The sequence below is a fragment of the Rhyacophila brunnea genome, unplaced genomic scaffold, assembly GCF_057557595.1.
Source record: "Rhyacophila brunnea isolate RB1 unplaced genomic scaffold, BYU_Rbru_1.0 scaffold_4, whole genome shotgun sequence".
NCBI lineage: Eukaryota > Metazoa > Arthropoda > Insecta > Trichoptera > Rhyacophilidae > Rhyacophila > Rhyacophila brunnea.
The window spans coordinates 46,079,956-46,107,842 of record NW_028233068.1 but is presented as its reverse complement, the minus strand read 5'-3'; the positions used below and the strand labels follow the sequence as shown (position 1 = coordinate 46,107,842).

The 27,887-nt window shown below is 34.0% G+C and overlaps 1 protein-coding gene across 1 annotated transcript in view; it reads right to left on the bottom strand.

Annotated features, from left to right (window-relative positions):
* Positions 1-3,019: 3,019 nt before the first annotated feature.
* Positions 3,020-27,887, bottom strand: part of mon2 (Mon2 homolog, regulator of endosome-to-Golgi trafficking) — a 41,957-nt gene continuing 17,089 nt past the window's right edge. The window contains exons 16-35 of the mRNA XM_085953913.1: positions 27,196-27,307; positions 25,584-25,711; positions 25,369-25,470; positions 22,412-22,522; positions 21,288-21,463; positions 19,851-20,064; positions 19,120-19,264; positions 18,373-18,518; positions 14,035-14,142; positions 13,787-13,921; positions 13,549-13,681; positions 13,268-13,412; positions 12,371-12,518; positions 11,520-11,720; positions 11,220-11,410; positions 9,459-9,610; positions 8,541-8,648; positions 7,198-7,285; positions 4,964-5,076; positions 3,020-4,546 (exon numbers count right to left, since the gene is read on the bottom strand). Coding sequence (XP_085810039.1) covers positions 4,434-4,546; positions 4,964-5,076; positions 7,198-7,285; positions 8,541-8,648; positions 9,459-9,610; positions 11,220-11,410; positions 11,520-11,720; positions 12,371-12,518; positions 13,268-13,412; positions 13,549-13,681; positions 13,787-13,921; positions 14,035-14,142; positions 18,373-18,518; positions 19,120-19,264; positions 19,851-20,064; positions 21,288-21,463; positions 22,412-22,522; positions 25,369-25,470; positions 25,584-25,711; positions 27,196-27,307 — 2,769 coding nt within the window. The 3' untranslated portion in view covers positions 3,020-4,433. The remainder of the gene's footprint in view (positions 4,547-4,963; positions 5,077-7,197; positions 7,286-8,540; positions 8,649-9,458; positions 9,611-11,219; positions 11,411-11,519; positions 11,721-12,370; positions 12,519-13,267; positions 13,413-13,548; positions 13,682-13,786; positions 13,922-14,034; positions 14,143-18,372; positions 18,519-19,119; positions 19,265-19,850; positions 20,065-21,287; positions 21,464-22,411; positions 22,523-25,368; positions 25,471-25,583; positions 25,712-27,195; positions 27,308-27,887) is intronic.

The following is a 27,887-nucleotide window of genomic DNA, read 5'->3' as shown; positions in this document are numbered from 1 at the left end:
CCAAATAAAATATCACTCTAAAAATTCAAACAAATTCAACTATTCATAAACAGCATTCTAAAACTATCACACTAAATATAAAATCCAGCCTCAGAAAACGGCTTCGCACAATAAATCTATTTATTGAAATCTTGTTTTTATTCTCTTAATTATACAGGAATGCGATTTTGTAAAACTTTCACAGCTTTTTGTAAGTCTATCGGACCCACAGGCATACTGCATAGAAGATATAATATATTTATCATCTTCAATTATTGGTACAGGTTTTCTCAAATTTAATTATTGAAGTTTATTAACAACATCAATGATTGAAGAAATATAATAATATAGAGTTTGCACACAATGAAGGACAGGATCTGATAATGGCTAGCAAAGCTATTTAAAATGTTTAAGGTAAATTCCTTATTAATCCAGAGAAGTAATGCATATTAACCATTTGCACAACCCATTGGGTTCTTCAAAAACACAAAAAAACAATAAGCGATCTACCGGACAGGATTCAAACCTGCACCCATCGCTTCAGAGGCTCTCCTTCACCATGGAGAATAATTATGAACTATTTGAAATCAAATACATTTTCAATTAAATTACAATAACACCAGATCATGTAACAGCAGTAAATCCATGCACTTGTAAATAGGGTATTATTATGCTTCCTCTTAATAATAACATTTGTTCTATATGACAAAACACTTTTCTACATATTAAATACATCAAAACGATGATATGAAGAAATAAAATTTATTGTAAAAAAATGATATATTATTTTTATCTACTATGCAGTACTCCTATGCCTTTAGCTTACTGGCACAATGAATAACTTAAGTTAAAATATTATTTAAGAAATAAAAATATGCAGATAACATATTATTATATAATTATTAAAATAAATCATTATGTAATTTGAAATCAATACTTACAATAAACAGTTCATTTAAAAATACATAATATGGACTAAAACAATACTTTATTATAATATTACTATGTTCCGCAAACGGTTATTTGATAGATTGACTTCAAAGATATAATTCGTAATTCAGTTAAAATTTTGTTTAAAATAAGAAATAAAATTCATAATTCATTGTCAATGTAAAATACAGCAGTGCTTCAGCGGTATAAAACTTATTGATTACTTTTATTAGTGTCCATGTGATATTTAAAAATATTTATTACTAACTAGCCAGTGTTGAGATAATAAAAATGAAGTGCTTGCGTTAAGTGTATTTTTCGTTCTAGCAACATTAATCATTTATTGTTTGAATTGAAAGGCCAATCATATACCCTCGGTTTGCAATAATACTCAATATTATTGACAACAACATATTATTAGTACTATTCTTTGTTTCACCTACAATCTAAATCTATTTGTGATTATCACTCTGAATTATTTACGGCTACATTAAATTTCTATAACTTGATATTAAAATATTCTTAAAACATTTCGGTCACACCATTTTACTCGGAATCTTCGGTCTTGGTCTGTGCAGTGGCAAAGAGTCGGTACTGCACAATTATATAATAAGTTGATTGTATGACATTATTGTCTAGGATCCCTATCTCAGAAATGTATGAAAACGCACGCAGAGAAATAGAAAAGATTCAGAATTCCCAATACTCAGTCGTCTTCTGAGCGACATGGTCTATTCAGAGTGGTCATGGTCCTCAGCCATGAGGAACAACCGAGAAGAGAGAATTTGTTATCATTCATGTGTATATGTATGAGGGAATGTATTGTCACTAGATAACAGTTGTCGCTTTTGAAAAGTTCGAGTTTTATTAATTTTCAAAGTAGGTAGGTAAATAAAAATGTTATCTGTTAACATGTTTCAGTGCGTATCTGAACCCTGATGTGCTTTCTCTTTTTACCATAATAACCCATCCCTGTCCCTCCGGAGACATGAGGCCCATTGTGTGTTTAGCTTGTAGTTTTTATACTGAGTTCCTACCAGGCATTCAGGCAAATGCCTTAACCACGGGTGAGTTATATTTGTCTAGTTGTGGTAATAATTAACTGTGCAGACACTTTATATTTTCCACCTGTGTTGTGAAATCAACAATAATAATATGCATTGTCGTACTGTGATCTTTTCTCTTTGCGGAGGGGTATCAGTAACGACTGGTAAAAATTTACCATTATTCATTTTGTTGACTCATTGCTTATATTCATCCAAGAGGTGCTCTTCGCCCACTGGTATATATAAATTACAGTCACAATGATAAAAGTACGTTTTAACATTTCAATTCTTTGGCTCTGCAATATGTAATAGATATACAATGTTAGCGACCATTGTCAAGCCGGTGTATCTGAAAGAAGAACACTAGATCTCCACAATTGAATGGGCAAGATGCTTAACATTAGGTTAGTTAACCCATGTTAGGTGAATAAACATTGGCACACACCGGATTTCCTATCTGTATCCTATCGCTATGATGCCTCAATAATCGGAATTTTGCATAAATCAGTCAAATAATGACTAATTTTATCATTCAACCAATAAAATAACATCACTTAGTTAAAATAATAACAATAAGACAAAGATATAATAAAAACAAAAAAAATCAAAAAACATTGTTAATAATATAAAATTACACAAAATCATTTACCTACAAAAAGAACGCAAAAATGTGCAGTTTTATGAACACAAATGTTCAATATGAGTTACGCTACAGGAAAAAATTTATTAAACAAAATGATTAATTATAAAGTAATAAAATAATCTTTGTCTAGATCAGTGTTTTCCAAACTTACAATGTGCCCGCAAGCATTTAAAAAAAAAAATTACAAAATCGATAAAGATAGTACTGAACCATTTTTTTATTCAATGAATAATTCACATGATTTGTGAATGTAACATTCTTTTATTGAAAAAAATTGCAACAAATTGCATACTTTTTCAAGATGTAAAAACTACCAGTTAACTTTATCATAATTAGATTGGACGCACATGGCCCAATTGGTAAAGGACATTGGCCCAAATCCAGTGGATGTAGGTTCGAGTCCCGCTGGGTGTATTTTTTTGGAGGTATATCTGAGGTGTTTAGAAATTATTTATGTTCGATAAAGGTATTGTATTGATACGAGTGTTTCGTAGTAATCGTCAAAAAGTATTGATATTGTTTGACATCCCTAGGCATACTTTTGACGACGAATAATGAGTTCTTCTTTTTATTTTAACCACGTCCGATCCTAAAAGGATCTATATGGGCATCCACAGTGTGGAGGTTTGTATTAACAGATTTTTGTTTTTATGAGAAATGGATGTTAGCCACTCCATACTCTGACTGCAAATACAAATTTAAAATATGTGTATTTGCCAGATCCAGGATACAAACATGGGACCCATGACATTACAAGCTGACGCGTAAGCTGCTTGGCCACCGTTTTATCACGTCATTAAATATAAAATTAAATTATTTTCCTTTAAGATATAGTACGGAAATGCAAAATTATAGTATTTTTGAAGTATTGTACGTGGTACACGGACCAAAATTATAGTACGGTTGGCAACTCTGCGTGAATCGTTGATTCAAATATTTTTACAAAAAAAAGATACACCTTTTGCACACCAGGGGTACGCGTACCACAGTATGGGAAACACTGGTCTAGAATGATTGGTGTTTTGAATAACGTAAAATTCCGAATAGAATGAAGTTTGCACAAATCCTAAATGCCATAATGTTTTTCATCGTGAAAATAAGATTCATCTCATACTAGGACCTACACGCTAAAGATATTCTCAATGCTTGTCTAGTGTAAATATGTAACACTTAATCATTATCCGTATTATGTAAATCCTCATCAAAGTTACACAAAAAATGTGACCGTCATTATCAATATCAAATTAGAAACATCATATGCATTACAATAAATATCTATGATTATGTAAAAACATTTCCGATTTCACAAAAGAACATCCATTGACTTCTTGACGTTACATATAACGTAGTAATATGTGAACAGAAATTAGTACATATAATGGGTTCATGCCAAAAGTTGGTATGTCGATAATTTAGGTATTCAGAGTTAACAACGGATTATCTGTCTATATGATATATTTTATGAATGCTAGAAAAAAATCAAGGTCATCATATATAAAAACATCAGTAGCTAAGGGTGTGCCCTATTTATGACGGATCTTAACAGCCTACCTTCACCCTTCGCCACTGTAGCACATGAAGCACAAAGAAATTAGAATTATACCTGATTTTAGTGGGCATGTCAAACTTCATATTGCAATTACTCCATAACATGATTTCGAGATTTACCAACTTTTGGCAGTACCCCACCTGAAATTATTTCAATAATTTCTTTCGACTGATCAATTTTTCAAAGACTAATTGGAAAATCTAGGTGAAATATTGATGTGATAATTTATATCATAGGGGTGAAACCTGGAATTATAATCAGCAATTTGGTTTCTTTGGCGTTGTGATTACAAGGGTGGGGTAAGTAAATCGGCATAGTGCAAGAGAGCTTCTCTGAGTGGTGCTGCTACTTGTGGTCCACCATTGCCTGCGGCACATTCGACAAGCTCTGGATACAGTCCTGAAATTAAGTAAATAAAAAACTTGTACTGTGCCCATGGTACCACTGTTCTGATTTATATATATATATCCTAACTTTCATGGGGTTACAGGATCGGAAATAATATGCATACATAAATATATGATTTCATACAAACTTTCATAGACTGCTATTAAAATGTGAGATATCTAATATATTATAAAATCAAGATTTGATTTGTACTTGTTGGAATACTATTACAAACTAAAAAAAGTACAAGGTCACAGAGTCACCTGTCAACATCCTTGTCAGTGCGCTCAATGTGTTCAATGCACAGGTGGAGAGAGAGTGAGTATGTGTGTCTGTGTGTGTTCCGCTGTGTTATAGGCAATAATCAATAATTATGTGTTGAGAAATAGTAAATATAAAAACATTTTTTATATACTAAATATAACTAACCAATGAGCTTCTCCCATGCCTTCCTGTCCACTTTTCCTTTAGGAGCCTTTTTCATGGACTCCACTAATGTGGCTATTGCTTTTAAAACAAATGAAATCTCAGATAACTTTTCCCTGTAACAGAAGAAAACAGAATGGATGAATTGATTTGTGACATAACAATGTTAAAAAAAGTAGCCAATAGGCGCGTATTGACTGAGCGAGCAGCCTCGGGCATTTGCTTTGCTAAAATCACTGCACGAGGCAGCTCGCAATAAAATTAATGTCACGCGAGGCAGCCGCGCGCAGCACCTTTGAGCATCGATAAACCGCCAACGATTGGATTGGTTGTGGCGATGCTCGGGCGAGGCGGCACATGCGTTTGCCTTGGGCGAGTCGCGTACTGACTGACTGAGCATTTTGCCTGGCGAGGTTTTTACCTATATTTTCTATGGCCAAGTGCCTCGCGACCACGCGAGGCTGTTTGCTCAGTCAGTACGCACCTAATGAAAAATATAAGCCTCCATGATATGTAGTAATTAAATTAACAAAACAAGAGTGAAAGAACTACATTGTGCAATAACATAAATATATTCACAATTATGGCCCCCACGATGTTTGGCGGGCCTCCCAACCTATCACTAAAGTTGGCAGTGTAATGTTCCCCAAATGGTATTTTGCAAGGTTAAGGGTTTTTCATGTGTTTTTAAGCGATTTTTTATATTCTTAAATAAATCCACTTAAAATATTAAGATGTCAGTAGTCGGCATCATAATATGAAGCACTGATTGTGACCCCCTTTTATGGTAGTCAAGTAAAATGCAATAACAGGAGAGGTGTATGTTGGGCATCACGTGAAAGGACCGTAAGAGAAACGAATGGGTTAGGAAGCAGACAGGAGTATGCGATGTAAGACACGTTGCCAAACAGCTGAAATGGAGATGGGCGGGGCACATTGTTCGCCAAAGGACGGTCGCTGGACAAATGTCGTCATCCAGTGGTACCCAAGGGGCACGAAACGGCCACAGGGTCGCCCTAAAAGCCGCTGGATTGACAAACTGGTAAAGTTCGGCGGAAATACGTAGCAGCGAAAGACACAGGACCGATAGAGTTGGCAGAAGCTTGGGGAGGCCTTCATCCAGCAGTGGATTGATCCCAGCTGATGATGAAGTAACATGCGATTCTTCGCCATATTGGATAAATAGTAATTTTTATCAGTCCAGAAAAACACAAATAATTATAAAATAAAATTGAATTATTATTTATTTATCAAACATCTCACACCAAATTACATCGCACAGCCACTTTTTTTGAAATGTTAATAAATATTATTTAAGTAAAATAGTGCTGCAGGCAACTTGTTTTTACTATTATAGCTAATTTGTGGCGTTTATCTCACTTAACTGGTTGACCCGCCACATCAGGTCACCCCTAAGCCTGGGCTCCAAGGTTAAATAGTGCCGCAGACGACTATTTTTACTATTATAGCAAATTTGTGGTGTGTGTTTATCTCACTAAACTGGTCGGCCCGCCACACCGAGCCACCTCTAAACCTGGGCCTCCAGGCTAGAGCCCTGTCAACTCCCTCCTTGTGGGGGCCATGATCACGGTTATCCGGACGTTGAATATTCGGATTTCTTTTTGAATATCAGTGTGGTATGATTATAAGAAAAAAGTACAATTTCAATATTATACTGGTAAAAAATGTTTATATGTGTAATGGAAATAAAATAGATGTTTTCTTATTTTTTCGATTATCCGGATTTATCCAAACTATTGTCATCCCCAATTAGTCCGGGTAATCGAGGTTCTATTATATTTTTAAATAAAATAAAGTTAATTCTAGTTACCTACATTATCAATTCACAGCTTGAATAGGTATTGAAGATAAAAAGCCATAAAATATTCAATAAATTTATTTGCGAGAGAAAATATTTTGTTCATATTGAATCGTTTGCAGTGGACGAATTATTGTGATTCGATAGTCGTGATTATTTTAATTGAGTTGTAGTTATATATTATAATCACTTATTCCAAAATTAGATATATTAAACGCTAAAGTAAATATAACCTTGTTGATCCCGCCGAATTGTTAATTGAAATTCTTTTACACTTAATTAATTAACACACATTATTATTATTTACATAAAATAAAACTATGTATTTGGAAACATGGTTTTGTTATAAGGGGGAGCCAGAATCTCAGGTTATCAATAATAACTATTCATAATCATAAAGTGACATCTTTTGAATTACCTTGGCAAATCAGATTGATTGCTGGTTTGTCTGTAACTTCTTACCGACTCCCCAAACCTCTCCAGTAAAGCTGCCACAGCCAACTCACCTAAAGAGAAAAATAATAAATTATTAATCCATCAGAAGAAAGACATTGCCTAGAGTTGGCTAGAGCTCCACTTGCAATATGAACTCACACCTGCATAGATCCACTATAATTATATAATAAATATTTGAATTGGATAGTTGTGCAGAAAGTAGCCAGTCCACAAAAAATAAAAAAATGAGATATGATATAGATCAGATGCGAGAAGGTTTTCTCTACGTTCTGCTGAAAATAGCCATGCCGCAAACAAATTATTCTTGAAATAAAATACTATTTAAAATTTTACAAACATTTTTAATATCATGTTGTTGCTAAAGTGCCATTATCTCAGCTCGACATTATTGTGGACTGGCTACATTCTGCACAACTACGTTCAATTATACATGTGACTGATGCGGGTCTATTCTATACACAAGGCAGCTAAAGTGATAAAGTGATTGTATTATTTATTACATACATTATGTATTGAGGTAATATAATTGCTAGAATAAATAAGTCGTCTCATCAGTCAAAACTGTCTCTCTCGCTCTAAATTTTATCACAGCCAAGAGACGCACTGTTAAAATATAGCACTTATTGCAACAATACCAACCAACTTATTGTAACTGTTACAATAAGTGCTAATAACTCCATACAAACCTACCCTAGTTAGCCGTAAATACTATCACTTTAGCGGCCTTGTGTATTGAATAGACCCGATGATTGACGTAAAAGTTTCCATTGACTTCCACGCACAACGTGTTGTGAGGGGAAAAGGTAATACGCCGTCAAATTAGCAAGACCTATAAAATGTTCTAGAAGGGCAGTCGATTTTCGGCTGTTGAATAAATAAACTACACGCAAGTCGAAATCAAACAGATTCATGTTTATGTAATTAGAGCGAGAAAATATTGATGAAAGCCTCTTTAGAAATTGGTAGTATCGCCTGATAGTATTCTAATGGGATGATTTCCCTTTTGTCAATACTGGAAAGTCTTAAATCACTACTTTTCAGGACAGCCAAAAGAAGATTAATTTTTAGACAATTTTATATGGGAACTCCAATATTGTTTCTGTGTGGAATTTAGTAATTCAGAGGTGTTGATTTGACTTATCCTTTTTCTCATCTGTGCATATGTTTATTATGGTTCATTTGCAACCTTTTTTCGATAATATGGTAAAGGACAGAATACTTTTTACGAAAACAAGTTTAAAAAAAAGGAAGAAATGTCAGTAATTACAAATACTTGTAACGATTATAGATAAGTAATATACAAACCGTTTTCCGTTGTAAAGCTGTCGACATTTTCTAGCAGTGAAAATTGTAGAAGAGTTTCAAAACATGTTCTAGCAAATTCCTCTCTAAGTTTTAATTCTGTTTCACAATCTGTGGATAAAACAACATTTTTTTTAAATCAGTTATACATTGCTACGAGAAAGCAACGGTGAGATATAGTAAAAAAGTCAATGTTAAGACATTATTATTTAATTGAAATAATATGTAAAATTTGTGTAAAACTGTTTATAATTGCAATTGAGTAAGTAGTCATAATGAACATAAAAAATGGCTGTCATTATGTATGTAAGAGAATCGGAATGGCAACTGAGCGATTTTATTATTTGTGGAGTTCACCAACTTAAGCCGCGTTGACACGATCCAAGTTGACTTGGACCGAGCACACTCGTATGAGACAACTTCATACCAATTATTCCTATCCAAGCTAGCTTGGATGAGTAGGACGTGGTCCAAGTAGCTTGGATAGGAGTAATTTGTATGACAATGTCCCGTACGAGTGCGCTTGGATGGCGCTCTGTCCAAGCGTACTTGGACCGTGTCAACGCGGCTTTGACCATAAAGCTTTCAAATAACTTCATGTGTCATACCAGAAATAACATAATATAAGACTCCTTCTATATTTAGTCCAAATTTTTTGGGAACAGTTAATATTAAGCATATACTTTTTCTGTGGAAAAGTAGATTATAATCATTGTTTTGTAAAGAGATATTTCTACTAACCATGTTGTGCCAAATGTAATTTTTCAGTGATATTATATTTCATAATATAACGTAATTCCATTACAAGATGTCTTTAATCACTATTACACCCCTAAATGGAGACATCGGTAAATTTTAAAATTTCAAGGCACTTTTTTTTCATAAGAATATTTGGTTAATTAATAGATAGAAATATTTTACCAGTAGTGTGTGTAAATGCTGTATGGATGGAGCCTTTGTTTAGGAGAGCGACAATAGAAGAGAGGAACGGTCTGGGAAGTTTTGAGGCGTGCGGCAACACTTCTGATCGAACCACAACGACCAGTTCACAACATAACCTCTCATCTTCGACTCTAAAATATAAACAATACTTGGAATATTTGTATGTGGTTATTGAAAACTTTTCTACATTTAACTGTATGTTTAATTTATAACTAATATTACAAAGGTCAAAATTCTGATATTATATATTTTTCCTGTAAAAATACCTTGACATACAATATGAGTTATGGTGTTCCATGAGCATTCAAAATTATTATGATTTCAAGTAAATTAACACAGTTTGAGCGGGAAAGGTATTTCTACCTTTCGCAACACCTCTACTTTAAGGTATATCTTTTCGATTATTTCACATGAGTATTTTATACAATTCTTTTGCAGAAAGTCTAAACTACACACACATCTACAAAAAAAATAATTAGCCTTTGTTTCTTTTATGTACCTACACATACTCTTACACAGCATATTATACGTAATACCCTGTTTACACGTGCATGGATTTACTGCTGGCAGTACGTATTATCAGGGCCAGGTCAAGAAAATGCATGTGTAAACACGCATTATCATGCAAGTTTGTATGCACGGCTCAGTGGCTTCTAAATTTTCAAACGATAGTTAGAACTTTCATGACGTATGCGCATGCAGAGTAGAACGATAGTGGCGTACCTGACAGAAAAAATACGACTACACCATGCAGAGCATTTTGAGTTTATCAATTTTCATAACATATCGAATAGTACCATACAATGACAACAACGCGTCTCGCTTAAGCTTGAAAAATGAGATTGGCGAGACAGTCAGCACTATTACACGTAAACAGTTAATAGGCGCTATAACACTTGTAACAGAGTTATTTTTAAATATCAATGAGATAGAGAACTATATCCCTGTAGACAAAGGCGATGTTAAAATTATATTTGTCCCTTTCTTACACACGTTTATGAGTGAGCAGAAAAGGCAACATTTCATTAACAATGAATGAATTCGTTTGGTTACAAATGTAGAGTCCGATTTCTATAAGCTGAGGTACACATCATCACGGTTCTTTTATGAACTAGTGGAACTAAGTTCCTGAATTCCCCCCGCTTCAGCATCTTAACACTACATTACGTATGCCCCCCCCCCCGCCAATTCCATCGTCAATGCAACGCTAGCGACGCGATGACGTGTACGCCTGCTTATAAAACTCGGAGTCTATTTTTATCTATTTTTGAATGAGATTTCTTTTCGTACTTGATTATCCTTGCATGGGTGAGCGAAAAGGCGAATTAGCGATAAGTTTATGTATTTTTTAAACACTCCCTAGAGCAGGTAGCGAGCCGCAATAAATCATTACATAAGTGGATCCCTATTGACAATACTGATACAATCTAAATTGAAGATGTGTATTCAAGTTTCAATCTTGAAATTTACATTTTCTTTGACCTTCAAAAAATGTTTTCATGATTTTAAACAATTTATTATAAAAAAAAAAACCACCTAACTGGAGAGTGATGTATGGTAAGTGTGGTGTGGATTCGAATTTTCGATATTTTGGAAGTGATTTTTATAAAATTTGTTTTTTTTTCACTTTCCATTGGTTTTCGCCCGCTGCATGTACGTGTGAGTCGAGTCAGTGGCGTAGACCGCTTAAAATGTGTTAAGACAGTCGTGTATTTAAAAGGCAACTAAATGAATGATTACCTCGCATCGAATAAGAAGCATTCAATAACAGATGGCAGTATGTTCCAGAAATGTGAATATTGATCAGGCTCTTCTCTAGCGAGAGGAAGTCCGGCTTCTAACGCCTGCAAGAGAGCAGGTAGGGGTGCAGGAGGAGGAGTTTCACCATTTGGTAAACGATTTCGACCAATGATAGCACAATCGCGAAGCATCTGAAATAATAATAATGAATATTGTTGGCTCTCTATTTAATTGAGTAAATTTGACAGTTTTATGTATACTAGCAGTAAGAACAAAAATCACACAATAGTAAATGTATACCGTGATAATTTCATCCAATATATTAGCATCTAAGACTTGCTGGAGTGTGGCGCAGGATTGGTAAAGTCTGACTGCCTGCAGAAGAGCTCTTTCGCCGGAAGGAGAAGGTCCAGCCCCTCCTGAACCGCCCCAACCCAGTTTGGCCAGTCTCAAAAGTGCCCCAAAGAGTGCTGGTAGAAGTAACGGTCGAGCTAGGGCTTCCTGGAATGAAAAAAAACCATTACAGACACATATTTTTTAGCTTGATTTAAAATTTTCTCAAAACATTATAACACATAATTATGGTCGAGGTCCTTTAACCTTTCCCGTTCTGTGATGTTAAGTCATGTTAAACAGGTTCATAAAGATTTGAATTATAAATAAAAGGAATCTATTACGTTATTTCTCTTATAACATTTGAAATTATTTTGCAAGCGCTTGAAGCATGGTAAAATTGGTAAACTCCACAAATATTAAGATCGCTCATTCCGATTTTCTCACATAGGCAATTGTAGCCATTTTTTATGTTTATTGTGATTACTTACTCGAGTGCAGTTATAAATGGTTTTACATAAATTTTATATGATTTTTCAATTAAATAATAATGCCGAAGTGTAGTATTGGCTGCTTATCTACTCATCGTGACGGATTGTCTTTGTATATGCCCAGAAAATTCGCAAATAAACGTTAGCTAACTTACATGGACTAGTAGTCTTTTATGGCTTTGATTTCATACATTTAGGCTCTACCTCTATTGAAGGTTTTTTCAACATCTTCGGTTAATATGCACTTTATTCATTTCATATTATAGGTATTCCTGGCAAGTTTGCTCAAAGAGAAACTGTTACATAGAAAAATCTTAAATAGTATACCTGTTGAAGAAGTTCTAAGCAGTGGAGAACAGCCGAGTGTAACAGAGATACTGATCCAGTATCCACAATGGACTGGGGCGAATGAGACGACACTATCAATATGTGCTCCATTAATGTGCCCAGTGTTGTCAAGTCTTCTATTGTGAAACTGGAATATGTTGTTTTTGATTAATATAAAAGTACTGCTTGATGTGGAGTGAAGGTAATAAATAATAGTCATATATGTAGTCAATTATGAAACTTAAATACAATGAACAGAAATCTGTTATTATGTATTAATGTATATTTGAGGCGCTGAGGATTGAACCAGTTGAAGTAACATATAATTAAAACGCCTACAATGGCAAAGTGGCTACGCGTCAAGCTTATAATGTTGTAAGTTCAATCCTGGGTTTGGCAAATATTCACATATTGCTTTTCAATGTTTGGGCCCAGAGTATGGACCTAATATGTTGAGCAAGTGACTAACATTCATTTCTTGTAACACTCTTCGTGAGGCGGCCCATATTGGCTTATTATGATTGTGGAGCCAATTAAAAAAAAAAATTATGCCCTACATTGCAGTTTATCCCATTTACATTAAAATGTCATTATTTTTTTTATAGCTACCTACGATATAATAATTAAAATTTTTTGCTTTACTTGTCCTTCAAAGTGTCCTTCAACTATAAGCATGAGCAAATATCGAACATGTACGATCGTATCGAATATGTACGAAACCTCATGTATAGAATATTGAAAACACATTTACAATAATAACATTTTTGTTAGGTACATATCACATTTGATTTTGGATATTGCAGGTAGGTAATACCTGTCTCATATTTATCTGCCCTCTCAAATCATCAGAGGACAGACGAATACGCACTTGAATTATTTATGTTTGCAAATTCTTACCTAACTTTAATATTTTGGAAGATCGTGGGAAATATTTGAACGAGGGCGGTTAAGAACGCCTGCGATGGCACATAATCCGTGTTGCTCATTTGAATCGATGAATTCGCAACTCCGTTTGTCGGTTGGGGCTCCAAACTATTTGTAACTATAAAACAAAATATGACAATATACAAATATTTGGTTAAATTTTATTGGATAATGATTTTGCATAGACTCAAATGAAATAATTTAACATAGGTAACCAAATTACGGAAATCTAAAAATTAATTAATGTGTTTTACCTAATGATGCTTCTCTAGCGATGTGTACCCACACCTGCCACGATAAAGAGCAAACTTCTCTCTCAAGAGTTGTGTCAGGACACCTTTTCATCAACAATACTTCTTGGAATGATTTCAGAGCTCCCACAGATACCTGTCATAATAAAATAAATCATTACCTCCTGGGAACACTTTATGGTAAAAAAATTTTGAATGTAAAAGGTTTATGTGAAAGAAATAGACAAGCCGTAGGATATACCTCATGATTTTGACACAGCGCAAAGTTTTGTATAAAGTCTAAAAGCACGGCCCATGCTCTCGCAAAGTCCCCAAGACCTTGCAACACTTGATGCTTTGTGTGGAAAACCCTGGCAACGCCGGCCAGAGTGAGAACCTGGAAAAAAAATAAAGATAGGATTGAATTGGCTATTTGAAGTGTAAACGTTATTATGCTGTGTTGTGTGCAACAGCAATATTTGCTGATCTCCTAATAACAAATTAACATACCTGTGTCTCTGCCCATTGCTTCTGGGCTGTATTTCTGGAATGATGTATAAGAATGTGCTCGCCTGTGTCTACTTTTTCTGAACTCGCCATGTTCGCTTGATTTTGCACCTGAAGAAAAATATAATATTTTATTACAATAAAGTATACTCTCAATTATCCGGGTTAACGATGGGTAGAAGGGGCACAGATAAAAGAAAAAAGCATGGATAGCCTGAACTATGTATTTTTATTTAATTAATATTATAGCCAAAGATGGTAAAATATTATAAACCAAAAATTTCCCTTTTTGCAAGGTATACTTCTCACTCAATTTTACCAATCACTTAAATAAAAATGGCCATGTCTTTTGCCTTCGCCTTTTCTATTCGTGCATGGTCTGAATCCACACTACACGGATAGTAACTTGTGGCATTTGGCTTGTACTGACAGATATGTTCTTTTGCCACATTGAAGATTCTCTCTAAGAAAAACTCTAAAATAGAAGAAAAATCCAAATGGCCAATCCCTTCTGCCACCCGACTACTGAATTATTACTTGTTTTACAAGGTTTGAATTTTTTTCCATTAGTTTGTTGTGGATTGATTTGTAAAATGTAGTGGAAGTATGTATAATATTTGCAAGAATCTTTCACAAATATAGATATTTGACAATACTTAGTATGTTCAACCAAAATGTGGTTGGTGAATTTTGCAAAATAGAGCGATGATAATATCATTTGTGTTTTGTAAAAAGGGCGAATCAACCATTTTGGCGAAATCGAGATTTTAATGAAAATACAATATGTATTAATTGAGTTAGCATTTACTTGGTAGAATTCCATTTTACAAGAAATGAAAATATAATTAATATTAAATTCTACAGGTTTTTTTAAAAAGGTTTGTCGATAGCTATTTCGGTTGTAACACCATTATCAAGACTATTCAGATAGGCCGTTTGCCTTTGCTTAAATACTATACGTGTATAGATAGAGACAGAATACATTTTCTTATTCGTTCCAGCAATATTATGAATTTTTACATTATTATTAATTGTAATATTATTAATACTTTGAAAACCCTAAGTGGGTTTTTTAAAATGGATATCGAAATTTTCAAAATTTATCAAAATTACAGTATTCGATGGTTATTTATTGACATTATTGATCAATTAAAATATTATTAGTATAATTGTCTTAATCGTGTGTTTAGATTATATTTAATAGTGGCGACGAATACATTACCAAATTTTCATTAATTATGTCATTACTTTTGGATAATTCGCGATTAATTTCCAACTGTTCAAGTAAATTTAATTTTAAACCTTTATTACATATATGCAAACATTGAGGCGTTTCATTGTTACTGATGCTATGCGAGTTTGATATCAAATGTTTAGCAAACTGAGAATCTGTTTTACCATTCTTAAAAGACCGGAGGTGCTCTTCAAAACGAGTTTTTATTGACCTGCCAGATTGACCAATGTAGCATAGACTACATGTGCCACATGTTATTTTATAAACTCCGCTTTTCTCCAGTTTGTTGATTTTATCTTTACTATTTTTTAAGTTTAATCCTAGATTATTATTAGCTTTGAATGCTACGTTAACGCTATGTTTAATTTCTTGATAAATTTTGTCTGAAATAATGCCGTGATAACCAATGGACTTGTAATAACGATTTGAATCTTTAACGTTAGGGTATATTGTTGATCTAGCTAATTTAAGTTGTTTTTTATATAATATTTTATCTACCATTGATGTTTCATATCCATTACTTAAGGCTATTTGTTTAATGGTATGTAGTTCATCCTCAAAATCTAATTTGTTCATGGGTACGCTAACTAGCCTGTGGATCATGGCATGGTATGCCGCCAACTTATGAATCCATGGATGTTGCGATCCTTTATGTATAGTAGTTTCAGTAAAGGTGGGTTTTCTATATATTTTGAAGTTATGTTTATTATTAACCCTCTGAATAGTGAGGTCTAGAAAATTAATTCTGTTTTCTATCTCTACTTCGACCGTGAATTTAATATTACAGTGCAATGCGTTAGCCCTTTTGACAAACGAGTTAAGTTGACGGTCAGTTCCTTTCCAGCAAATCAAAATATCATCCACGTATCTATGGTAATATAATATGTCAGCTACTGAGTCTATTTTAAGTGATTCCGATTCGAATTTGTCCATAAAAAGTTCTGCGAGCAAAGGACTTAAAGGAGACCCCATAGGGACTCCGTCAAGTTGATTATAAAACTCTGAATTAAATGAGAAATAGTTATTTTCTACACATAATTTCATTAAAGAATAAATTTCTTCTAACTCAAATGGGTGTACTTTAGCTTTTTCTAGTTTTTCGTACACTATTTTATTAATTAATAAAATAAATACCATAGATTTACCTAGCAACTGTAAGCTGGTATCATTGGATGTAACCAGTTTATTTACTAACATTCCAGTTAAAGAATGTTTAGAAATAGTGTACGAAAAACTAGAAAAAGCTAAAGTACACCCATTTGAGTTAGAAGAAATTTATTCTTTAATGAAATTATGTGTAGAAAATAACTATTTCTCATTTAATTCAGAGTTTTATAATCAACTTGACGGAGTCCCTATGGGGTCTCCTTTAAGTCCTTTGCTCGCAGAACTTTTTATGGACAAATTCGAATCGGAATCACTTAAAATAGACTCAGTAGCTGACATATTATATTACCATAGATACGTGGATGATATTTTGATTTGCTGGAAAGGAACTGACCGTCAACTTAACTCGTTTGTCAAAAGGGCTAACGCATTGCACTGTAATATTAAATTCACGGTCGAAGTAGAGATAGAAAACAGAATTAATTTTCTAGACCTCACTATTCAGAGGGTTAATAATAAACATAACTTCAAAATATATAGAAAACCCACCTTTACTGAAACTACTATACATAAAGGATCGCAACATCCATGGATTCATAAGTTGGCGGCATACCATGCCATGATCCACAGGCTAGTTAGCGTACCCATGAACAAATTAGATTTTGAGGATGAACTACATACCATTAAACAAATAGCCTTAAGTAATGGATATGAAACATCAATGGTAGATAAAATATTATATAAAAAACAACTTAAATTAGCTAGATCAACAATATACCCTAACGTTAAAGATTCAAATCGTTATTACAAGTCCATTGGTTATCACGGCATTATTTCAGACAAAATTTATCAAGAAATTAAACATAGCGTTAACGTAGCATTCAAAGCTAATAATAATCTAGGATTAAACTTAAAAAATAGTAAAGATAAAATCAACAAACTGGAGAAAAGCGGAGTTTATAAAATAACATGTGGCACATGTAGTCTATGCTACATTGGTCAATCTGGCAGGTCAATAAAAACTCGTTTTGAAGAGCACCTCCGGTCTTTTAAGAATGGTAAAACAGATTCTCAGTTTGCTAAACATTTGATATCAAACTCGCATAGCATCAGTAACAATGAAACGCCTCAATGTTTGCATATATGTAATAAAGGTTTAAAATTAAATTTACTTGAACAGTTGGAAATTAATCGCGAATTATCCAAAAGTAATGACATAATTAATGAAAATTTGGTAATGTATTCGTCGCCACTATTAAATATAATCTAAACACACGATTAAGACAATTATACTAATAATATTTTAATTGATCAATAATGTCAATAAATAACCATCGAATACTGTAATTTTGATAAATTTTGAAAATTTCGATATCCATTTTAAAAAACCCACTTAGGGTTTTCAAAGTATTAATAATATTACAATTAATAATAATGTAAAAATTCATAATATTGCTGGAACGAATAAGAAAATGTATTCTGTCTCTATCTATACACGTATAGTATTTAAGCAAAGGCAAACGGCCTATCTGAATAGTCTTGATAATGGTGTTACAACCGAAATAGCTATCGACAAACCTTTTTAAAAAAACCTGTAGAATTTAATATTAATTATATTTTCATTTCTTGTATTTCCATTTCTTATACAATATGTACCCCACTAGCTTTGTTGTGTAAAAACGGCGAATTTTTATCTCCACAGGAAAGTACTTAAAAACGATAATCGACTAAAATTAAATTAATTAAAATTACAAAATAAAAAGCAAATGTGACATATTAGGCCTTTTCAAATATTATACAATAATACCTATTATAATGACAGTATTCTTTCTAAGCTTTATTATAAAGATATTTATAATCATCTACAGGTAAAAAACAAATAAATGTCAAAAGTTAAAAATCCTCCTCCTGTAAAGTAGCATTTTGGTTAATTCGCCCTTTTTACAAAACACCGACGATATGTACATACTACCAATGTTAAAGATAATAGTGTACATTACTTTATGTAACATGGGGAAGAGCACAGCCCAAAGAAGGGGTCTCCAAGCTGCGGGTTGCAAGGAACCTCCGTGCGCCCCCACACAACTGAACAATGTCTGGCAGGCTGCTCGTCTAACTGATGGTCGCTCTTCCGTACACAGTTCACCTATAAATTACCGATTAAATTGTCACAACAGCTATAGTATTATTAAATAGTATTTTTTTATTCAAAGTCTGGATTAATTGAGTAAATCTAAAATTGTATTGAATTGCTTGCGGTTGTTGGCGGATGCGGATAATAACGACGGCCCTTATAGTCCAGTCCGTAAGGTGCTGGCCTTTTATCCAGGGGCTCCGGATTTGATTCCCGGTGAGGTCACAATATATTTATGTAATTTTTTCAAAGCCTGGGTGTTTGTGATTGTTTAGCTATGTCTACATTTGATTACTTCATCTTACTATAATACTATAGTTTACTACAAATGAAACTCCAATGAGAAATGATTTGTGTCTCTTTCATTCGCACCTATGGTTCCCTAGTTGGTAGAGTATGTATCTCTGAATCCATGGGTGATGGTTTGGTCCTACGGCTAGTAAAAAATGGATGTGTGCTAAAGTACAAGGACCCAATAGTTAGGGTGAACGGTAAAAAGCCATTACAAAACAGCATTTCTTCAACGTCTTCAGTTTCATCACAATTAGGGTGCTTTCTTTAAACTAAGTACATATGACTAAAACAAAATCCATTGTTGTATATTATATTTTACCTAATCGAATGTAGAGGCACATCCACAGCTTCTCAAACTGGGGGAGATCAACGGTGCCGGGAAATTCGGGATAGACGCTGTTATCCTCACTGAGTATGACTGTCAATCTTTCTTGGTTGCGGTATAGGTAGTCTGATATATTCCACTAGAAATAAAAGTGGATATTATATTCACTACGTGAGGCTATTTATTTTCATATTCCGCTATTTTGAGGATAATCACAAAAAACAGTCAAGCACATTTAGGATGCCAAATAGAATAATTTATTTTTGAAAACATATTAGTAAATTATTAGAAAAAGCGAATAGTGAAATAAAATGACTGAAAATGCATTACTATTAATAAGAAACCATGTTTAAAGTTGGTCGAGTAATATAAAAATGGCGGTTGGTGAATATAATTGATTTTGCAATCAATCTCAGGTTAATTACAATTCTACTAACAAATGAGTTAAATATAATATACGATTTAAAATTATTTAGAGAGGAAACATCAAAACCAACTTTGAAACTAATACGCCTTACATGAAATATAAAATTTCGATCTTCGTCAATTATCAATGGAATGATATTGACATGCATAATGACTTTTAAATAACATTTTTCTCTTACAATAAGATAGGAATTTTAATAAAGAGATAGAAACGCGGTTATAATTTGACAAAAAACTAATATTTCACATGATAATTAGTGTAGAGGAAGGTTATCATAAAAAGATTATTATGAGCGAACCATAAGTCCGACAGCTGTCAGGCTGACGTTGAGATCTTGTGACTGTCGAGCAAAGCGGGCCGCTGCCGCCGCTGCTCTTCTCAGGCTAGCCGCTCCCCCCACTCCTCCACCCTTTTCATTCGCACCTCCACCGCCCCCACCACCAGCCTCCCCCGCAACTAGTTCTGCGCAAACCACTTGCAGACACTGGAAGGCTGCGCGGACGAGAACTGGACTGTAAATGATATGAAGGACAAACATAGATAAGAAAAAAAATACCATGTTAATTCCAATATGAGCATAATATGGACCTCCACAGGGTGGCGATTGTAGATCCAATGGCTTTGTATTTATACAAAGACAATTGCAGTACGTACTAAGCCAACATAGGTGCCATATAGGTTAGTACACTATTGAAATACACCCACGATGGCCGCGTGGCTTAAATTCCGGCCTATAGAGTCGAGGGTCCCAGGTTCGAATCCTGGGTCTGGCAAGTACACATATTGTTTTTCAATTTGTGTAGAGTCAGAGTATGGACCTAATAGGTTGAGCAAGTGGCTGACATCCATTTCTCGTAAAAATAAAATCTGTTAATACAAACCTCCACTCCGTGGAGGCCCATATGATCCTATTAGGATCGGACATGGTCGAAAAAAAAAAGAAATAAAAATACAAAATATACATTTAATGATAAGAGATTAAATTACTAAAAATAAAGGGAGTAATATGAATTTTTTGATAGTGATTCCAAATGAGATTAGGCAAAAATATTGAGTAAAATCTTATTTTACTTACTTATTAATACTTTGGACGCGGAAGACGCACACGGTGCGTAATGACCAGGCGGCCGATCGATGTAATTAACGTGCATTTTAAAGGGGGCAATTAAAATCTCATTATCTATTCAGCAGCGAAAGCGTTAAGAGCCGTATTAGAAAATGAGGCTTAGAGAATCATGAAGATGGCTGTATAAACTGGTTGAATGGCAAACCAATGGTAGATTACGTGAGTCTTAAAGACTATGATGGATGGCCATATTGAATAAATGACAGATGATAGGACACCAAAGATCCTGACCACGTGGCTACCGCACTGGAAGCGACCTAGAGGCAGACAGTGAAAGAGGTGGACTAGAATGGGATGGGAAGTAGAGAAGATTGACGAAGGATAGAAGTAAAAGACAACACTTGTGGAGGTGGCCAAATCTCGTATTCAGATGTAGCACTGAGAAAGAAGAGGATGGCGATTCCAGAACGATTTTACTATTGGCATTCTGAAAAATAAATATTAGAGTCATAGTCTTGTAGTGAAGTTAGCAACAGTTGTATCTGCAATGCAAAATGAATTGCAGCTTACTTAATCGTTGGACTTTCATAATATATAAAAACTTCATGAGTATAGAAGAGGTTTTTCTTAAACGTGTTTGCTGATTGATGACAAATCTTGAAACAGTACCTATGTGGATCAGCAATGGCGGCCACTATGTGTAACAGTTGCGGGTAAGCGGCTGATAAAGCTAATCCATGTGAGTGAAGCAGCTGTGAAACACACTCAAGTTGTCTCTGTCGCACGTCAGCATGCTGAATGGAACTGAGAGAGCCCAGCGGTTCAACTAGAAGCACTTCCAGTTTCTAGAAAACAGAAAACTCCAATAATTAATACAATTCTAGAAATGAGTTTTTAAACCATTGTCAATTCTAATCTTAGCTGTTTTTCTGTACAAAACTAGATGATTTGTATTTTTACAATCAGCTACATTTACAGTACTACACTTAGATTAGATTTATGTCCTATTCGATACTTGTAGTGGAACAATTAAACCTCGAACATGCGCAAATGTGAATTCTTCTGGTGCGCAGCAATTAGGTAGAACAAATATGATTATTGTTACAGTTGCTATGCTTGACAAATACTTAAATCAAGTCATTTCTTGCATTGCTCGGTGTCACTCTGAATATGCCTTGTTTACTGTCAAAACTATTAAACTTTATGCTGATGTGCTATATACACCACAATAATTGTAGAATTCATTAATTTATAATAATGCTTATTCTGCAAACCGACTAACTCCACTTGGGCAAATTGTTCAGGAAGGAGAAAAAACTTAATAATTTAACTATTGAGCGGATTAACAATTTCAAAAATACACTTTTTTACAATTAAGCTGCACTATGAATTAACTCATTTAGTGCTGACAACGCGACAGGCGCATTCGCATTAGATGGCCATTAGATATAATTAACATGATATTTAAATGTGGTAATTAATTAGTAATTATCTGGTCAGCAGTAAATGTGTTTACACTATTTTAGCTTCATTTTTTATATATAAAGAGCGGAGTTGTTCCATTTACGATATTGAAAATATGGCACCTGCAGTTGGTTGTTTTGTCTGAAGAACAATAACGCATTTATTTATAGGTTTAGGGGTTTGAAATTTTGTGTGAGTATTATAGAAAACATACTTTATAACAAAATGCCATCAAAATCTTGTTTTTGGTCAAAAGTGCAGTTGGCTGGTTTGGGGATTAAGCAGTTGATATTGGTATCGTATAAATCTATACTTTTACAATTACATACCTCTCTTCCTTGATCTGGATGTTTGAATTTATAATGCAGTGCAGATTTAACTAGATAAGTGATAGCCTCAACTCCCCATTCTCGCATTCTAATATGAGGATGTTGGCAAACCTGCAATGGAGAATAATGGATTAACAATATATTGTATCTGAATACATTTATATCTGTATTACCTACTTGTTATTAACCTGATAGCTGCCCGTAACGTAACGTTTACGTCATGCACGGCGGTGATTCAGGCGCCCGTACCGTACGATATACGCCGAGCCGTTCTACGCGCTTGTATGAGTCAAATATTTATTTATTTAATTTTAAAACGTGTAACTACATTTCTGATCAGACCTTGCAAGCAAAAAACATTTGTACGGCGCATACATCGCGAGAATAAGGGAATTTCCCGAGAGGCCAAATCAGGGTTAGCTCAAAATTCCCCTGCACACTGGGATATCTTGTACAATAGGCAGTTGGTATGATTCGATAGTGATGAGTCAGTTGTCGCCGGAATATCATTTAGTCGGGATGCTAATTCGGAATGCTTTCTTATTCAGATTTGCGTTATAATTGGAATGTTTTCAATGTTTTTACATTGAAATTTAATTTCTATTGAGTGACCAAGTGTTTTTATTTATATTTCATATACAATTTGCGTATAAAAAAGTGTTATATTTACGAGTTTTGTTTTAGATTTTACCTACTAAACTTGAATGAAAAGAAATATTTTCGATGTTTTTAGATAGAAATTGACAAAGAACTAAGTGTTGTGACTATTTTTTATTTGTATTTCGGATTCGATTTGCGTATACAAAGTGTTTTATTTACGAGTTTAGTTTTACAAATTTTATTATTCAAAATGGATGAGATCGACGAAGTTGGTGAAATCGATAACCTTATCGAAACAGTTGAATCTGAAGACGATGGAAGTGATGATTCGGATGTCGAACTTGAGGAAACTTTGGAAGTCGATGAAAGTGAAATTATCACACCGGAATCCACTGAAAGACCGACATTTGAGTGGAAATCGGATATGTTTGAGCCACGCGCATTTTCCTTCGATGCTAACGTTTCGGGATGCAAAGCTGATAATTTGACTTCGGATGCACTCGAAATGGACTATTTCAAATGTTTCATCGATATTTCTTTTGTTGAAATGTTAGTCCGAGAGACCAACAGACAATTTGTATTTGCCACAAAAAATATCACAGTTTTGAGTGATCGTCTACGGCGATGGGTAGACTGCACAATTGATGATATGTACACATTTTTGGGGCTGTGTATGCTAATGTCAAGGAATTCACGGAATAAAATATCTGAACACTGGTCTATCCACAGATTGTTATTTTCACCATGTTATTCCGAAACCATGTCCAGGAATCGTTTCGAACTGATGCATCGAATGTTGCATTTTTGTGACAATGAAACGCAGGTTCCCGGAGATTGACTATATAAAATTAGACAGGTCCTGAAGGAACTGAAAATTTCTTTCAAGCAGTACATGTGTCCATATCAGAACATATGTATTGATGAGAGTCTTCTCCTTTTCAAAGGCAGACTTTTATTCCGCCAATTCATCAGGACGAAGGCTAGTCGTTTCGGAATAAAATTTTTTGTAATGGCTGATTGCAAAACTGGTTTTGTCTTAGATGTAATCATTTATACCGGAAAACAAACTGAAATTGAGAAAAATAATTACATCGGTATATCGGGCAACGTGGTGGTAACGATGCTTGGACCATACTTGGAACTAGGGCATACATTGTACATTGACAACTGGTACAGCAGCCCAACGTTATTCAAGTATCTTTATGATCACCGGACGAATGCCTGTGGAACCGTAAGGAGAAACAGAATTGGGATGCCCAAATTTACTAAGAAATTGAAAAAAGGGGAAACCGATACATTCCATACTGACGAAATTATGGCTTTGGCGTGGAAGGATAAAAAGGATGTTACAATGTTGTCCACAATTCACAACAATACTTTCAAACCTACTGGAAAAGTAGACTATAAGACTAAAATTCCGATTTCCAAGCCGGAATGCATTGTTGATTACAATAAAAACATGGGTGCTGTGGATCGTAGTGATATGATAATTTCTTCTGTAAATTCGACAAGAAAAACTGTCAAATGGTACAAAAAACTTTTTTTCCATTTGATAGATTTATCTCTGCTGAATGCCCATGTATTGTTCCAACAAAAAACTGGAAAAAAACAACCGCTGGGTGGATTTCAATTGAAAGTGATCGGACAACTGATCGAAAAACATAAGTTAGAACCAAAAACTCTTTTGAAGCGAAAAGCACCCTTACCCTCTAGGCTAACAGAAAGACATTTTTTGGGTAAAATACCACCTACTAACAATAAAATTAATGCGGCAAGAAGATGTTATGTATGTGCCAATACAAAAAATCAGAAAAGACGGAAAGAAACTAGGTATTTGTGCAAGCAGTGCGACATTGCTGTGTTTTGAACCGTGCTTCGAAATTTTCCATACACAAGAAAGTTTTTAGTGATTTTAATGTGTTTAGTATACTTCTTAGTGCTATAAGTATTTATGGTGACATTTTACAAAAATACTATAAAATTTATTTTTCAAAATACTTATATTAAAAAAAAAAAAAAAAAATCAACTAATTCTTGTAAGTGCAGTGTTGTGACAACCCTACCATACCTGAAAATTTTCAGACATTTTCACGAAATTGTGTATGAAAAACTTTTTCGCCGAACTTCAATTGAGGTCTCATATATGTAAGTGCATTATATTGGACTTTTCACTATTCTTTTAATTTTTTTATAATATAATTAATTCCTGGGCCCTGGGGAGTATACCTAGTACTTTCAGCTGGGCTGTTAAAAGGTTAATAAAACAGTGAAACTTATTGAAATTATTACATTAACATAAAATATTATAGCAGTCAATTTAAGGACAAACACCTGAACTTAATTCAATACATATCTACCTCAAGTAAATGTGTGGTGAGTGGTCTCCACATAACCTCAACTCTGTGAAGATTGGCCAAGCCTGTCTCCAGTAGTTTGGCAACAGCAAATAAAGATGGCTCCTGAAATTAAAGAAATATACAAATATATTAGTTTCGATAAAGAACAATACTTTAACCATGTCTAAGTTCAGTCTGAAAAACATGAATAGAATATAGATTGTCAAAAATAGTACCCTATTAGAATAGGCCAACTCCATGGCTTCGTTGGAGAGCTTGCAGAGAGCATCCAATAGATGCTGCAGTGCCTCTGCGTCTAGCTGGCCTGATGATTCAAACACCTTACTCACCAGCCCAGAAAGCACTGAAAAAATAAATGTTAACTAACAGTGAACTACATAAAGATTAATTTGATAACATTGTCCACTAGTTGTGATACACAATCATCAGTCAATGAAAATGTATGAATGCAAAAATGCATAATTGCATATCGACCGTGTTTAGGAAAAAGGACGTAACCCTCACTAAAGAAATTTTACAAGAGAGGCAAAACACGTTTTTTGAGAGTTTTTAGTTTAATATTTTTTAAAAAATAGGCACAGACATTGGGTGCATGATGATTGATGATTTGGTGTAATATATTTTCGATCTAATAATAATTAAAGAAGTTATTACAGAAAAATCATTGAAATTGAGGATAAATGCTTTTTTCCATAAATTAAAAATTAATTAATCTCAATTAAAACCTGAATTCAGATAATAATTCGGCATTTGCGGCTTACTTCCTTTTTATAGAACGTGTATTTAGTTGTATACATTGTTAATATCTAATAAAAGCACTTTTCAAAAAATCGATGGTTACGCCCTTTTTCCTAAACACAGTCGAATATGGTGTCTTAAATCATATTTTGTCATTTACTCTATGCATGTAATCGAAGTTTTTAATCATTGTTTTCATCCTGGGATAAATAACCATTAGGTACAATGTTTTTGTAGTTTTTCCATTTTATTTATGATCAAATTACTGATAATGTAGGATGTGATGTATACCATTACGCTTGGCGGAATTCGACTAACAAATCACTGACATCTCGGTAAAACTACAAATACTATTATCGAACAAGAACAAGAACTTCTTGTCCACGTGTTAAAACTGTGAACTAACAAGCCCCTCCTGTTTAGTCGACTACAGCGACTTCCGGTTATCGACGAGATATTGTTAACAGACAGGTCGAACAAGAACTTCGGTACTGTTCGGTTATGAGGAATACAGCGGAAAACACATTTTGAAAATACCCAATATACTAGATTATTTGTTAGGTTAAACTAACCAAACCTAACCTAACCTAACCTAAACTAACCCAAACTAACAAATAATCCAGTATATCGGGTATTTTCAAAATGTGTTTTCCGCTGTATTCCTCATAACCAAACAGTAGCCTTTGTCCACATGTTAAAACTGTGAACTAACAAGGCCCTCTTGTTTAGTCGACTACAGCGACTGTCGGACAGTACTAGGTATGCGGAAAGAAAATAGAGGTTAGATTGCAATTATTAAATTCTCAGTGACCTTATTTCTAGGTGAATCGAAATATTAGTTTAATATTATCACGATATAAATAGTTATGGCAGTTACAAAAAAAAACATATTGCTTTTTAATAAAACTTTTAATGTCTTGTTTGAAATGGCTTTTAAAAAACACCTCTGAACATTTGATAGCCAAACAAAAATTAAAATTCGAAATACTATTTAGTTATATTAAATATATCTATCTATTTATCCAACAGAGATATAAACTACACATTTGAACAGCTGGTAAAAGCTGTCATTATAAATATCGAACTTACTGGGTAAGTCAGCCATAACTGCAGCCGTACTCATAAGAGCATGGGAGTCGGTGTGGGTTCTACCCGCTTTAAGACTCCCACCGGTGGACGGTTTCAAGCCCAAAATCCATACCTGAAAATAATTAAATAGTCAGTCACGAAAATATTAATATAGTGATATCAATGGCAGACTCCTTATTAAATGATTATTTAGCGTTTACCTTGAAAGATAGTATTTAATTACGTACAAGCATTTAACTTTGGCATACGCTCCGCCACTGTGGCATAGTCTCTTTTTTTCCAATACGATGTTTTTTCAATACAAAAAAAGAACTTTTTATATGCAACGTTTTAAAATTTTCTGTTGAATCACATAAACTTGACTTGACTAGCTTAAACGATGAAAAAAATTTGTACTTGACAGAAATACTGAATAATGAAATGTCATATTGATTTCCATAGTAATGCACGTATATATTAATATTAATAATTTAGTTGCTAGGACCACCCACTTAGCAACCAATAATAGTTTTACTTTTTACGGGTTTCTTCCGAAATAACTTTTCATACAAAACAGAATTAACTGAAAATGAAATCAATTCTACTTAAAGATGGCTAAAAGTATTAAAAAAATGCATTGGCATCGTGTTCTGATATATTCTAAAAGTTTCAAATGTCTAGCTAGTCGGGAAGTTAGTTAAAAATCGATTGCA